We start from the raw sequence: 16,517 nt of genomic DNA, 5'->3' as shown, positions 1-16,517 counted from the left end.
TTCTAATCTATTTTCTTGAATTCGCCACTGTTCCAATATAATAGAGTTAAATGAAATAGAACACAATATGTTGTTGCTTTTCTACTTAAATAATAATATTTTATTGAAACAAACTTGAGTTTCAATGCTCAGTAATATTCAGTGCTTGGAATATCATCATCAGTTGAGACTGGGATTTCTGTCAATAAAACTATTTTAGTAGAAAACATAACATATTTTGATTTTATTTGATTAAGGAACAATCTACAGACATCTACAACATCTGTGATGATCAGGGTTCCAGTTATCAATTTATCAATAGAGTTTTTTCTTTTTCTGCATTCTCAACTAATCCATTCCATTTTTAAACTTAGATTTCGTTTCGTTTCTGAAATGTTGTGATAAAAATTTCAGTCTGTCGAATTGTTCTGTGGACCTTGTGATTCAATTTGTCTGAATAAATATTCACTGTTTTAAAAGATCCAATCGACTTCCTCCCGATTTGCATCCACGTCTATCAAATTGAACCGTGATTGAATGACACGTGTCTAAAGAACAATTGAAAGTAGCATCATTAATCAGCAGTTGAATTTTAAATACGCATTTTTACTTATTACTTGTAACCGAGCCATGATATTACAGTAATACGAATCTGGTGTGGCTCTCTCATAAAACTTTCCTTGCTGTGATGAAATTTTTATGCTGCAACAATATTCATATTTGTTCCATTAAAATCAGAGAATTACCAAGGATATCTCAATTGAAATAACGCTTATTTGTTTTACTTTTATTCATAAAGAAATAATAAATCTAAGATTGTAGAAATAATTCATTTCAAATTAATATTATACCTAGAATTAAGTACATTCAGTTAAACAAGTGATGTCGATATGAATTAGTATGAAAATGAAAGTAGGCCTACCTAGAATTAGTGTTTTTCTATCATCAGTCTATCCAGTTACAACTTCGAATAGGCTACAGTTAAAGAAATTACATAATATTCGTGTACAATCTAAAATGCAATGCTATTAGCTAGCTAAAAATTAATTAACATTCAATTTGGTTAGTTGACAACCTCCTCAATGACATGTGGAGTGTCTTGTTTGATTTCATGTTTTTTGTGTTTCTTTGAGCCAGATGAGTTGGTGTGGTTGTTGGACTGAGAGTCGTTCTCGTTGTTGCTCATCTGGGCGGGGATGTTGTTTTGCGGCGGGATTTGAAGGGCGGCTTTCTTGTTGACAACGGCTGGCGATTTGTGGGAGTGGGAGTGCTGATGGCTGTGGCTGTGGCTGATCTGTCTTGGTTGCGGCTTCGGATGTATCCTGTCTGCTGATGAGTTTATCTGAGACAAAATCCTCTCCTGAAATATTGAAATAGGAGTACAATGTAATTCAAAGGTCATATTTTGTTGATTTTCTTCAAACTATGAAATACGAGTCTTGGTTTGAATATAACATTTTAGGTTTGTAAGTTTTGTCCAATTTAATGCTAAAATCTTCAAACTCAATGTTAAGATTCACTTTATACTGTCAGCATAGAAAACAATGGTTATTTTCAAGGAATGCTGAAGTTGAAAGTAAATCTCACTATTAGAAATTCATTTTCATTTAGCTGTTACTTGAAAAAATTGAATTTTTTTAGTTATCTACAAGGCATTAATGTTGGAACATGGTTATATTATTATATGGTGAGTTAGAAAACTATTCAGGGCCAAAAGCGAGTAGCGAGGATGAACTCAAATAGAATGTATCCAAATGCAATATACAAAGCGACGAAAAAATCAAAGAGATCGACTTGATGAAATGTGATCTGATCTATTCCCTTATAAGTTTCACAATAGCCTGTACAGTAAAACGTACTAAAATTTACTTCATTTAATAGTTCATATCATCGTCTAATTTATTCTTTTAGGTACTTATTCAAATTATTATAAATTGAAGCAAACGGTGAGCCTAATAACTGTGTTATTTGCGTGTTTTACAATTTGAAGCGGTTTGAAATTATTATTGTTTTTTACCAGTAGCTTTATTCCGAAAACTTGAAGTTGGTTAACTACTTCTTGAGCTTTAACGTACTGTAATTTGGCCTGAGCCACTGTGGCGACTTTCATACTCTCCAGGTGGACTGTCTGAAAATGAAAACAAAAATCTTTGGAATGATCTGTAAATATGGTGGAGTTTCTATTAGAGTTATAAAACCTCTCGAAGAAGAGCCTCTTATTCATCTTAGAGAAGAATACTGGTCAAAAATACCTATGCACGTAACTTGAGATGAGCATGTTGAAAATATCAGGTGAAGATTGTTTTGAATTGTTTCCTCATCAGTTAAAATAAAAATTAAACTTCTAAACAGTATAAATTAAGAACGATGGATGAAATTTAATTGTTCATTAATATTAAAATGCAGAACTTCTAAACAGTATCAAATTTGTACGGTGAGTGAAATCGAATCCCTCATTAATTTAAATGCAAGTTGAGCTTTCAAACAGCATCAATTATTAGTACGATGAATGAAAAAAAAATAGTTTCTCAGCAATCAAAGTTGAACCTATAAGAAAGTACGGTAAGTAGTATCAAATTGACTAGTGGGAAGTGTCATTTACTTTGAGAATATTAACTACCGGTATAGGATACCGGTAGCATCAAACCAATTTAAAGTTTATTGATCTTCAAAACTCTATTGGAGAAACTTCGATATCGGATATGAAAAACATCTTCAATTTTTACTTTTTGATTGAAGAAGTAAATTGTTCATATTTTGTGTATTTTATTTTAATATTGTTCTTTGAGGGTGATTGTTCTATGGTGAATTGAATACAAATTTCTCCCTGTTGCACAAAAGGCTATTACATTTGAACCATGATAAAATGACGGTTAAATGCCACGAGTGCGGAAGAGGTATTAAATCAGCTCTTGGTCACGGTTGAATTTCATAGAATGTTTGTGTAACAGGGCTTTAGTCAATTAAAATAGTAGGCCTGCAATTTTGTCCAACAAATGTAATCAATTACAACTTTTAACTTGACTCAAATTTCTGAACATTTTCAAATAGAGTAATTTGGATTGACACATCAATCAACCAAATTATACACAACACCCAAAAAATATACTGTCATACATGACATTTTATTATCATTTGTTTATCAGAGAACATAACATAATTTTTAATTAATTGTTTAGTTTTCCTCTGTTAACGTTTTTATACATCGCACCCTACTAAATACATCATTATCTTTCTTTTTTTATATATTACAATACATAGAAAACAAAACTACAATGAAACAGAAAAGCTAAATGATGTTGATTGACATACTTTGAGAAGATAGTCGGTGAGCACATTGGCGTGATGAGCAGCGACGTGTAGTGTGTGTCCTATGCGCTGCGGCATCCTGACCACTGTGGCGCCGGTGAAGTTGACAAGATGCACGACTCGACGCGCCACCTCACGCGTCAACATGGCGATCAGCTGTTCGAGGTTGGCCGGAGGCACTTGGTTCTCAGGCTCGTCTTCGCTCAGGTGCGCCCACATTGTCCGAGCCTTCTCCATGAACGCTTTCGGGTCGCGAGCCAGCTGTCACACAGTGTGAGTAATGAGTCGTTGCACATAATAATTATTATTATCCGAAACTTTTTATTGGGAGGCGTCGATATTAGCTAACTCCTGCTTAATTCAAGGAGACAATGTTTCTGCAGAATTGTGTTGTTTTTTATACACTGTATTGATGGTAAATTATAAGTTTTTATCAATTTCATGTATTTTCTATAAATTTGTAAGATATTATTTCTGTAGCTTACTATTCAACAGAAGAGAATATTGTGTGTTGGCAGGCTGACAATTTATTTGCAGTATTCTATTCCTTTTCTACTATAGGCTATTAATCGTGAATATTGATTCTTCACCAATTCGATGGATTGTTCTTTACACTTTTCTAAACGGTTTGTAAATATTTTACCCTTCTCCCAACACACAAGCGCTTCCCTACTGTTGACAGAGCAGAAATACAATGATTATTCGCAGCATTCATAGTTTTCATAGTGTAATAATATTAAATTATAAAACATTATCAATATGATGTATCGTTCATACACTTCGTGTATTCATATTCTTTCTATATACTGTTTTTTATTGTAGATATTTTTTATTCTTGGAAAAATACTATTTTAATCCAAAAATATGTAAAATTGAAATGTTAATTTGGAAATTTTCAAATTATTAAATTAAAATTTCATAAATAAATTATTTGATAGAATGGAAGTGGAAGATGTACCAGATCGGCGAGATAGATGAGACACTGGAGTGTGTCGGCACTCTGCTGCCTGAGCGCCTTGGCCTCAGCGATGGTTCGTCTGGTGAGGCGTCGCTGCAGTTTGCGCGAGAACCGGTTCACGTGGTGGATGGTCTGCGCCGCCTTGCTCTCGCCTTCTGCATCAACCACACTGTCTGTTCAACACAAGTTCATCACTCTTCATTCATTTATCTATAATTCCCAATGTTAACAACAGGTACCGTATCAACTAAGATGTGTTTTCTTGAACGTAGACACATTTTCAATGTCTATACAGACTATTCAAAAACAAGATGTTATTCATTTCAAGACACAGTGTTAGGTGAAATGTAGTAAAATAATGAACCCACCATCGAAAATGACACCACAGGTTTTCAAATATGTTTGTGTTTCTCTCCAAATAAATATGTGGGATATGACTAACTTACAAGAACAAAAAAGACTACAGTTATTAGGTGTGAGTCTTCTTCTATTCACAATGAAATTGAGGACAGAACTAAGATACAAATTCTTCCAGAACAATCGTAGGACTACACAGTCCTTTGAATTGATGATTATTGTATACTGTATGTACATATTTTTACAGTTTTGGACAGATTTTTCTGAAACAAAAATATTTAGAAGATAAAATGTTCGAGTAAGCGGTGTTTCATTAATATAAGCACGCAATCCAAAGTTTACGAATAGTGTTTCCTCATACTGCAGTTCCTAATAAGCTGACAATATCCATTTGATTATTAAATTTCTTACAACTGGTCATCAATTCTACATTCTTTATTTATTTATTATTTTTACAATGGAGCACAGATCGGGAGAGAAAAACTAAACTCTACTGTAATCAACTTCTACTGTAATAAGAAATCAAGTCAACTGCAATATACCCATATTGAATGCAATAAATTTTGTCATTTAACTTTGTGTTCCGTCCTTTATGAAACACTCGATAGAAACAGTTGAGGTAAACTAAATTATACTCTAATAATTACATAATCTTGTCAATGGAAAGAATAAAAATTGTTTTCTAAATGTTCGTACTTTTCACTGCCGATATAATTGACACGATAAATTGTTGACATGGATAGCTGTAAAGTATTCTGGCTCAATTAAATTGAATTTTTCAATAAGTGATTTTAAATGTATACAGTATATGTAGCATAAGCTAGGAAGAAGCAAATACTATGAACGATCTATCATCAAGAAGGTAATATTCTCTTGAATACTGAATGCATATGAGTTTTGTAAGGTGGGAGTGCTGACCAGTTGCATCTTGTGGGTTGTCTCCGGTGTCAGGCAGATACTTGTCGACGTACTTGTCGGCGACATTGAGCGCACTGTCCAGTCTGACGGCGGCCAACTCCCTGTACTTGGTCGCGCTGCTCAGGCTGATCTGCTTCACAGAGTCTGCTCTCTTCAGCACAGGCTGCACCACTGTCGCGCTCACGTAGTCCTTGGTTCGAGTGTAAATCTGACAAAATCAATATCCATGACACTGATATAATAATTCATATGAATATAATCAATAAATAGTTGAAAGTACCTTACTCGTAAAGTAAGTTGGTGCTCTGGCTGTACGAGTTCGCATGAAGAAAATACTACTGTAGAGAGATTCACTTTAATTTGCCAGTAGGATATTCCTCAACAAATGGCATCAATGCTTCCCATTCATGCTGGATTGAGTCAATCACCCTTCAGTGGTTGTTTGAGATAATACTTGCTAAAGAATGGTTTCTTAACGTGAAACATTTCATGAAAATTGGACACTTTTCTCTTTAACATCTCATCATATCAGCAAACATAAAAAATCTCTCAATAAAATAAAATGAAAACATTCTTCATTAAATGATAACTTTCCTATAATTCCTAATAGATATTTCTATGATTTAATTAATCCTTTATTGGATATAATGTACTTTAACGGTTCATAATTTCAGCACTGATGGAATGACTGAGACTAACTAAATGATGTATTTTGAGCTCACCACTTGTGGAGGATAGTGAATGGCTGGCACTCGTTCCTCGACGATGTCGAGACTGCGACAGAGCAGGTCGTCGACAGTATGGATGGGCGATTCTAGCAGTGACACAGCTGGCAGTGTGATCTCCAATGCTAGCAGCACTCCGGCCTCAGCCGACGTCAGACCCCACGACACCAGACTGTTTGATCTCTGCATGGTAAACAGATTCAGCTATAAATTATTGTTGAACAAGCGTTAGCGAAGTTCTCACTTTTGACTTACTAGAGCCTAAAGTCGTTTTCTGTCTGTTTGTATGTTCGAAAAGAACTTTGGAGAGAATTGATCAATCAGCTTCAAATTTTGAACACGAATTCTTCGTACCTTGTTACAGGTCAAGTTCGTTGGACCACGAAATTGACTCTCTCCTTCGAACTTTTTTAGGATATAAAAAAATAACATTGAAAGTGCATAAGAAATAGAATTGTTTTGATTTCAGTCAGCAGGAATAATTTGCATGTTATTTCTGTAATTTTTCCATTCATTTAAAGAAGCTGATGCTATTATTTGGCAGTTGTCACACAGACTGTCAGACTTTATGCGCCGACACGTGATTTCAGCTGAATAATACACAACATTAATTTATAAGTTCTATATTAGCTCGCTTCTGTTAACGTCTGTTTGCCTGTCTGTAACATACACGTAATTAATACTACTTGTGACTATGACACATTTTTTTGTTCAAAGTGTTGAAATGTGAGTAGAAGCTACTATTAGTGTTCATCAACACTTGATTATTCAATGTATAGGTAGCGTAGGCCTACTCATTAATTTCATTTTTGTATTGTTTATTAGTACCTTCAAATGTTGAGATCATTGAAACGGTTTGAGATATCGATATGCGTGTCTTGCCATTTTCCTTTGAAACTGTATCGAAATCATGTATCACATGACCACCCATTTGAAAAAATGAAGTTTGATTCAAAATGAAGCTGGATTCGAAATGAAGTTGGATTCATATGACGGATCCAAGATGGCGGACGAAAGTTTTGAAGCGACAGAAAGTTTTTTTTCAATTGGAATAGGATTCCCATGGAACCTACTCCTGTACTGTAATATCATACTTGTAAGAGATATATTTAGCTGTTTCCATAATAATTCTCACCAAATCGGTATAATTACAAGTAGCGGATCTCAGAGATCAGTACAAGAGTTCATGAGCGAGTTCTTCAACCCAGGGGTTTCTAGTGATATAATTGAATGAAAACACAACGCTATGTTGTCTGTTCTACTGGAATGGTTTGATGCTGATACACAATCTAGGTTTCAATGCACAAGAGGCATAATAATAATTTTATAAGCATCATCATCATCATCAGTTGTAGTTTGATTTGAGAGTCATAAAAACTGAACAATTTTTAAAGCTTGATAAAGGTACATTATTACGTTATTTCCCTCTTTATTGATAGAGCTATTCAAATAAATTAAATTCCGTGATATTTATGATAAAAGATTTTTTACATCGACTTAATCTGTACAGTGGAAGGGGAGTCTTTGAGAGTTTGAACCTAGATTTTGTTTTAATAACAATATTTTAGTTCAATAGACAATATTTTTCTGTTTTTATCTCATCATGAAACAATTCTGAAACACCTGTTCTAACAGTGTTCATATTGATGATAAACTGGTACGTACCAGTAGGGCCTTCTTGGATACTGAGAACGAACTGAGCACCTATCAAACATACATTTCAGTTATATAATTTATATTTGAATTATTACGGCCAATAGTTTCATTTATTCATATAAATCGTCAAATTTATTTATCAAAATCAAAATTTATACATTCAATAATGTAGGTACCTGATATTGTATTGGCTACTACATTGACGGACGATTTTTTGGATCCTTTGAAGTGTTTTAATGAGAAAAACTGTGATAGTAAAAAATATATTGGAGATGGAAATAAATTATATAATTGCATTCATTCAAATGCTAATGATGGAATGAATTTGGAATGATGTTGACATGTTGAACATAATTGAAAAATATTTCGTAAAAAAGATTACTCATAATGTAGTGCTTATTTTATATTAGTCCAATTTCTACTCCAAATTCATTAAATATAATATAATTTCAAATTTATTTGTTTAAAGAACTGAACAAGAAATATTTGTATTTGATAAGTCACCATAAACTAGAAATTGTTTAGCTATATTCAAATAAAAAGATTTAATTCATCTGGTTTGATATAGGTAATCAATTTCTAGGCCTATCATTATGAATTTTGCTAAATGTCCATAATACTTCTGTAGACGGTTAATCATTTTTATCATTTTAATAAGCAAAATGATTAGCATAGAATCATGATTGTTAATCATGATGATTCGACTTTCCATCAGCAATCGAGATCCAGGAAATTAGCCACAACATTACAATACAAACTAGCTTACGTGGCAAGTCTCGTGTAAAATAATGAGAATAAAGCCAATCTGGAGTTGCCTGATGCTTTTTATAGAATACAATCAATATTCTGAGCGGAAATAGGTAGGCCTGCGCCTGCCGACCAAAAGTTCAAAGTTTACACATATTAAACGCCGATAAAGATTAGGCAATCACTCTATAAAATTTTTTCCAAAGAAAATCCGACAAATTCATGCTTAGCTGTGAAGCAATAGAACTAATGCCATATAAAATAAGGTCGCCGGGTTCATCGCAGGATAACATGTGATGGATTTGTGATTGTCAAGGTTAAATGGGGCTCAACTGGGGGGAAAAGCCAAAGTGGAAACTTGAATGAAACGGTTGATGAACTGTAACAAAATATGCTATCTTTCCGAATAATACTGTTCCAAACTTGGAGAACTGAAAAACTATCATCTGAATCATTTTAAAATTCATTTGAGTAATACTTGGTACGGTACATGATTTTTTTCAAGAAGTGACAACTGTTTAATGTCTTCTAAACGGGTTCTATATTAATTTGAAAATTAAAATTATAAAAGTGTTCTGGAGAATATGATCAATAGAATGGCCTGTTAATTTTATGTGCTAAAATTCATTTGAAATAGAATTTAATCAGTTTTTCAAAATAGAATTACTAACTTTGATTTCAAGTTTATATAATATCATATCTTGATGAATTTATGAATCTAGGAACTTTTTTTGAAAGAACGGATCAGATCGAGATAAATATTTTTAAACAGAATTCTATTTAATCTAGTTAAGTTGAACCATTGTAACATCAATATTTTTCACTCCCATTTATGCAGTATGAAAATATTAAATAATATTTCATTCTTCCCAATATAAAAAATATGATTTGTAATTTTCCATCATGGTTCGGAATAATTTATTTCCTTGAAAATGTTTTGAAAGATTGTTGCAATCATGTAGACTACATTTTTAAAGAGATTGTAAACTCCATTTAACATTCTCTCAAAACAGATATTCATTACATCTATCGCATGAACAATATTCGTATCATTCAACTTGCAGAAAAACATACATTTTTATTTTTAAATTGTTTTATGCCTCATTTTACTCGAAATTATTTGTTATCTTATACTCCAACAGTCTTCCCAACCTCACTTTGGAAGATGAGGTTGCAAAGACTAGAATAAGTCTTGTTGGCAAGACTTGGATAATTAAAACTACAACTAAAATCATTTGAAGAAAATACTACTTTTTTAATCTTATTTGAATCGATACTATATTGCTTTATCAAATTTATATTTTTCTGTGTTCTGTTAAATAAGAAACAAATTTATAAGCTTTTTAACTCTTATGTTATAATCACACTAATTGCGTAGAATAACCAATCTATTATGGCTATTCTCTGCTAATAGTTCAGCTTACAATTCTTTATAAATCAATTCCTAATTTTACTGCAATTTGAAAACGTATTCACGTTCTGTTTTACCGGAATTATTTCACTCAGTATACCTCACATAGCCTTTTCAGCCTCTCAAGTTTCTATGTACTTTACTGTTCCTCATCCAAAAAAATGTAATTTCTCCTGGTTCAAGATAATAACTACTGTGGACTATGAATCATACAAGCATACGTTTTGAGTAATGTGATATCTTCCAGTCTAATCTGGAAATTTGTGCTGATGTTCATTCTATTTTTTTTTAAATGGAATTATAAAAATATAATACACTATATAGATTTTATTGCTATTCAGTTTTCAATTGTTGTATTATTTCCTGAATCAATTCAATTTGTAGTTGCTGAAAGACAGCTCTTCTATAGATATAGTAATGTGCTCACCTTGAGTCTGTCGTAGATAGCAGTAGCATAGTTGTAGCCGGTTTCGACAACAGGAATCTTGGACAGGCGATTCACGGACTTCAGGTGCGGAAAGTCTTGCTGGAAGTTGGGCTTCATTGTCACTCAACAGCCAGTCCTTTTCCAAAAATAACACAGAAAATCTTTGATCAAACTTTTATTTAGAAACCAAAGATATGTTATTCACTAGACAAAATGAAGTAAAGTAGAAAACTATGTGAGGTGAGCCTCTTGTGCTCACTGGTCCTCTGTTCAAATGCCACTGTTTCAATTCACTATCGACTGCAAGTTTGATGATCCCGCGCCACTTATAAAAGATATGTGATATCTACTAGATTGCACTGTGGAAGGGGAGGAAAAATAAGAATGGTGTGTCGACATTTGCCAACTCCAACTGACCAGTGTTGCCAGAATGGGCGGTGCCAGTCTTTCCTCCTCAGCATTGGTTGAATCATGGGAAGCAAATAATGATGTTATCTATGTATAAAATGCTGTCAGCTCTAAGTGAATCTCATTGTAGAAGTTTGGAGATCAAAGCCATCAGTTGAGATAACTTCTTGGCATGGGGTCACACCAGCACACGATCAAAGTTCCCCCAATCAGGCTCGGGTCGAGTGTTGGAAAACATTATTGCTAATGTAAGTTAACTCGTTAGAAAACAGTTTGGAATTGAAATATTGTTTCGGTTCAGTTGGAATTTGTGATGAGATGAGCAGTCAAATTCCCTCCAAATTATTGAATCAAAGTCCATATAATTATATTCAATTCCACCTGACAGCTCTGATATAATCATCTTTTTTCTGTGACTACAAATTTCTGAATATAATATTCTCTTGCAAACAATAGGTCACAGTATTGGTAGTTTCAACTATTTTTCGCTTTGCTGATACTCGTTGATTTAAATTTTAAATTAAATTTCATTTTTTTGACTAGTTTCAATTAAATTCAATATTAAAGACTTTATTGGACCGTCGTGAACAATAGGATATTTGGATACAGTAGGTAGGCTATATCTCAATAAATATTTGGAAGCGTATTTTAAAACACTCTACAAACTAAATAAATATTACGATTAATTTTTTTTTTATTCTAAAATTAAAAATGTAATTTACTTCAGTTCTGAAATTCGGTACAAAAAATAAGTGTCATAGTAACCTCTCAACTATTAATAGGCCTACCAATTAATATTATTATTATTTTACTACTTAGTTTTGCTTCTATCCTGTGAGATTGAGCGAAATCTGGCACAATTTCTCATTTTAATGGAGTTTTATCAAATTTCCCATTCAATTAAATTGAGCCTTGCTTTCCCAGTACATTTCTTTTCTGCTGTGCAAAAAAAGATTAATTCTTAAGAAACCTTGAAAATACAAAACATAGATACTATTAAATTGATGATTATTGTACCGTACATGAGTGTCCACACATTGGCAGTCTATAGTATAGGGGAAGTGGGTTTAAAAAGCTCAGGCGACTATTTATCAAGACACTGTAAATATATTGATTGGATTATTGTTTTTTGACAGTTTATTGTTTATCAAAATATCGATCTCAATGCCTTCTCATAACAATTCTCTATTATATTGGAATGAAATCGTGTATAAGTGAATAAATTTAGAAGACCAAATACAAATGTTCTACAATCGATTTATTAAATAATTTAGCCTACGATTTTCAATATTTTTTCAAAATATGTTATTCACTTATAAGTTTATAACAACCTTTAGCGTAAACTACTCTTCTACCCTGAGTAATGTTTTTGAAATGATTCAATTGAGTTCTATTGAGAAAATACATTATTGTTAGGTTGGAGGAGAAAGCATGAGACTGCTTGCATTTTAGAATTCATGAATTAAAAGAATATTTCAAAGCATAATATTCAAACTTCTATATTCTCCTTGGAGACTGGCGTTATGAGTTGGGGAGATAATTTTGATTAGTCTACCTATATGATGAATTGATATCAATATAAATAATCTACATGTTGTTCAAATTAAAGTTGGCTAATAATCAAATAATATTTTTAGAAAAATCAGACTAATAGAAATTTCAAGATCTCCTTCGCTCCATCGTTTATAAGATAAGATTACAAAGATTATTTGTCTGAGAAGGTTCAAATTTTTATTTTGTTTCTAACTTTGTGCTTTCTTAAAAGTTATGTCAACCTTTACTGAAGGAAGTATTTGCTAACTAACTGACCTACTGTATGCATTTAATTTTGTACAGATTTCAATATTCTAGGGAATATTATTGAAGCGCACAACATTCTAGTTCACATATTTTGTATTATTTCATAATTTTCCAAATTGACTCGATAGGTTCCCGTTGATTATTCTATTTTTTGTCCCAAGTAGTACCGGCACGGCTTACTGGCGCGTACCATAAAAAACCGCATTGGTTGTAAGGGTGGAGTTATTAGTTACGTATAATATGAAGACTCGGATTTTTTTATTTAGTAAAATTGAGTTCAGAGCTCAAAACTATGTAAATTTATTTCTGAGACAGGTCTCCTGATTACAAACTCTGTACCAAACCTTCTCATCATGAATTTATCATAATCTGTCAGACACACCCAACATTCAGTTGAAAAGCATTATTAGAACATAAGAACCATCGAAAATGACTATATCATTACATTGAGAAAGAATTGCGCACCTAAAATCTAAACTCTTTTCTACAGACCTGATTTCAGAGTTAATGATGTGTGGACGTGTTGCTAAGCACAGCACTACTACGGTACTAAAGCGGTAGAAGAGATTAGCAGAGTAGCCTACTCTTTTCTGTTATTGGGTCTCCTTTTTTATTTTCTTCTCTTGTATACTACTTATCAGAAGCCCGACTAGTGCACGAGTTATATGAATGAGAGTTGTTGTTCCACTGCCCCCCCCCTTTTAATCTCTCTCTCTCTCACACCTCTTTATTTCTTTTAGTCACTCACCCCTATCTTCCACGCCCACGCGTTCACCCTTGCTTCGTAAGAAATGCACTTTGCTTGCTCCAAATTATTGTGATTCGATATGACTGTAATTTGTTAAGAGTGTGCCTTGCTGTTGATGTGTGCTGATACCCCTCACGCGGTTGGCCGATGCTAAGGAATGCTGAGGTTATCTCTTCATGCAACATAAACAGTGTAACAGTGAACGGTAAAAATCGCCAGCAGCACTAATGAGCTGTTAATGAGCTATCATATTAGTGACAATCACTGTTGGTAAGAATCGGTAGAATGGGAAGCGTTGCTGGCATTTATAAGAAATGCTAACAATTTGAAGTGAATCCCACTAATATATAGATTATCAGCCTATAAACATATTAAACTATGGAGCAGCAGCTTCATTGGTGAAATCCATAACATTCCACAAGTGAAAAATATTCGAAACAAAAAAATGTGATGATAATAGATAAGTGTTTGCTGTGATCATCAATAATCTCTACTCATTTTTATGAGTAAATTAATTGCTTGAATTCCACTAAATAGCTGAATAAATTTAAGGTCCATGGCAATTTGATATTCTAGCAATTTTTATAACATGAGTAATAATCATTTATTTATTTATAACAAACCAAATAGGAGAATAAAGTGCAAGTCCTTGGCGATTCAGTATTTGCGTTTAACATCGATAATTATTATCATTCAAACAATGCTGACAGTTTAAATTCAATCTCACTATAAATAGGAGGAGAAGTAAGTAGGAGAAGAAAATCAAGCTCTTCTAATCTCTTTATTTATAGTTGGTTATTAAAATTCTCAACAGATATTATAATTAATAATTTCCTGAACTGATCAAAACTGTAGTGGAAATTTTACAGCAACTGATGTTGAAACTGCATAATAATTACTTGTACAGGTCACTTTGGGTCACTGTAATAAAACATTCAGCTCATTTCTCTAATTCTTAGCTTGTCAAGTACTATAAGGGGAACGTGACTTCAGAAACAATCTTGTGAGCATCTGCTTGAAAATATTAATTACATTTTTATCTATGGTTCTTGAAAGTAGCCCATGCTCTTGGGATCGTTAATAGTTTTATTATATGGTTATAAAATCCAACTTCCATTATTTTTTTTTCAAAGAGATTTCTAAATCATATATTCCATGTCTTACATTATATATTATCATAGATATTGACTATTTCATACACCAAAATGCAATATCTTCCAGCACTGACTATTGAAGGGCTTTCAGTGAGATATGGTTGGGAGTGTGAGCGCTGTTATCAGGTCTGGCTGCAACTGGCTACAACATTGATGGAAAGATATATAATTATTTTCAATATTTTCGATGTTTTTGAACGGGTAGTATTATAGTCAACTGTCTACTAACGTTGATGGAAAGATACTTTTTCAAGATGTTCGATGTTTTTGAACGGGTAGTATTATAGTCTACTAGACAGCTGATTTACGATGAATAATATTATTCTATAGTCTTATTTTTACTCTAATATTGGCGTATGAAGGAGGCTCCTTTTTCCTTTTATATTATCCTTGAAATGCAAAATTTCCAAAAACCTTGTATACGTCGACGCACAATTTAAAAAGGAACATATACCTGTCAAATTTCATGAAAATCTATTACCGCGTTCCGCCGTAAATGCGCAACATATAAACATTTAAACATTAAGAGAAATGCCAAACCGTCGACTTGAATCTTAGACCTCACTTCGCTCGGTCAATTAGATAAATATATTGGAATTCTATAATTTTGACTAAAATCCAATTTGCCAAATATATACGGTAAAAATACTTTTATTAAGAATGTTTGTAGGTATTAAAAATACCTATGTAGGTATGTGATGAATGGCATTGGCTTTACTGATTACGACTAATCTGTTGAACAATTTGGGCTTTATATATATTATTCTTGATCAATGATTCATAGTTGAACTCGATTTGGATACCGTACCTAGCAAACAAAAGTAGCCTAATAACCAATCAAAACATAACGACTCGAGTAGCTGACTGCTGGCTATAAGGCAACCAAACCAAACTTGGCTAAGGACGTCTTTATATAAAATGAATATAGTTTATAAATGCGGCACCAAATCACACGTTTTCAGAACATAAAGAGTAAAGGCTGATTGCGTGGCTAATTGTTCTTTAGGCTACTTTACTCAAACTTATTTCAAAATTGATTTAAATAGTTCTGATTACCTCCCAAATTGTTGGGATAGTAAAATACCTTAAAAACTATAAATACATTTTGAAGAGAACAGTAGGCCTACCTTCCAGTTCAATCATTTTGAATTTATATCACTCGATTTCACGCTTTTTATGTGAGTTGATAAAAATACAATGAATAGAATTTATATGAATCTACATCACATGCAACGGCGTGATCAATTTTATACAGAATGTAGAATATCTTAGATTAAAGCCTGGATAATCTTTTATTGTTCAAATATATAAATGAACAATGACATTATAAATACTAGATCATGCGCTAGACATAATCATGCATTTTAATTGTGGATTGCTATCACTTCTCATTTATTGTTAGTCATGATAAATAAATCAAGCCTATTGTATCAGTGCCAAAATATTTATCAGACAATTATACAATTACTTATCATCCAATTGAGATAGGATTACTTTAGTTTCGTAACACACGATTAATGATTGTAATAATATCAATAATAATTTTTTCATTCATTGTAAAATATTTCATTACATTGCGAAATATTTTAATCTTGTAATTATACTTTTTGCGAATCAACAATATAAAGTGAATCATCTTTCGGGAATGAAAAATACTTTTTTTTAATTTTCAAATTCCCCACCAAAGATCAAAGTATGTCGAGTGGAGCAAGATTTTAGTTTTATTTATTCATTTGTAAATGCACATATCTTAAATTAATTCTTGCGAGAAAAAACATGCAAACCCTTGACTAACGTTTGCTGCATAATGGGAGTTTTAATTATTATTTAACGAAAATCCTAAATAAATACATTTATCGTTAAATAATAATTACCGGTATATATTAATTAGCATTTGAATAAATGCATTCTTTATTTAAT

The 16,517-nt window shown here is 32.5% G+C and overlaps 1 protein-coding gene across 10 annotated transcripts; it reads right to left on the bottom strand.

Annotated features, from left to right (window-relative positions):
- Nucleotides 1-751: 751 nt before the first annotated feature.
- On the bottom strand, nt 752-13,762 carry LOC111043741 (lipid storage droplets surface-binding protein 1). Of its 10 annotated transcripts, none has more exons than XM_039422366.1 (8): nt 13,444-13,762; nt 10,488-10,623; nt 6,244-6,429; nt 5,522-5,729; nt 4,247-4,419; nt 3,292-3,549; nt 1,997-2,107; nt 752-1,339 (listed from the first exon to the last, which is right to left on the bottom strand). In XM_039422366.1, the coding sequence occupies exons 2-8, from the start codon at nt 10,602-10,604 to the stop codon at nt 1,043-1,045; spliced, it is 1,350 nt and encodes a 449-aa protein (XP_039278300.1). In that variant the 5' UTR covers nt 10,605-10,623; nt 13,444-13,762; the 3' UTR covers nt 752-1,042. The 10 variants fall into 10 exon arrangements, with proteins under 10 accessions (XP_039278300.1, XP_039278299.1, XP_039278302.1 ...); XM_039422365.1 differs by having other exon boundaries at nt 13,188-13,537; XM_039422368.1 differs by lacking the exon at nt 13,444-13,762 and adding an exon at nt 13,188-13,341 and having other exon boundaries at nt 4,247-4,401.
- Nucleotides 13,763-16,517: the final 2,755 nt, after the last annotated feature.

The sequence above is a fragment of the Nilaparvata lugens genome, chromosome 2, assembly GCF_014356525.2.
Source record: "Nilaparvata lugens isolate BPH chromosome 2, ASM1435652v1, whole genome shotgun sequence".
In the NCBI taxonomy this organism is placed as follows: domain Eukaryota; kingdom Metazoa; phylum Arthropoda; class Insecta; order Hemiptera; family Delphacidae; genus Nilaparvata; species Nilaparvata lugens.
The sequence above is the reverse complement of the archived record's forward strand: the minus strand, read 5'-3'. Positions and strand labels throughout refer to the sequence as shown.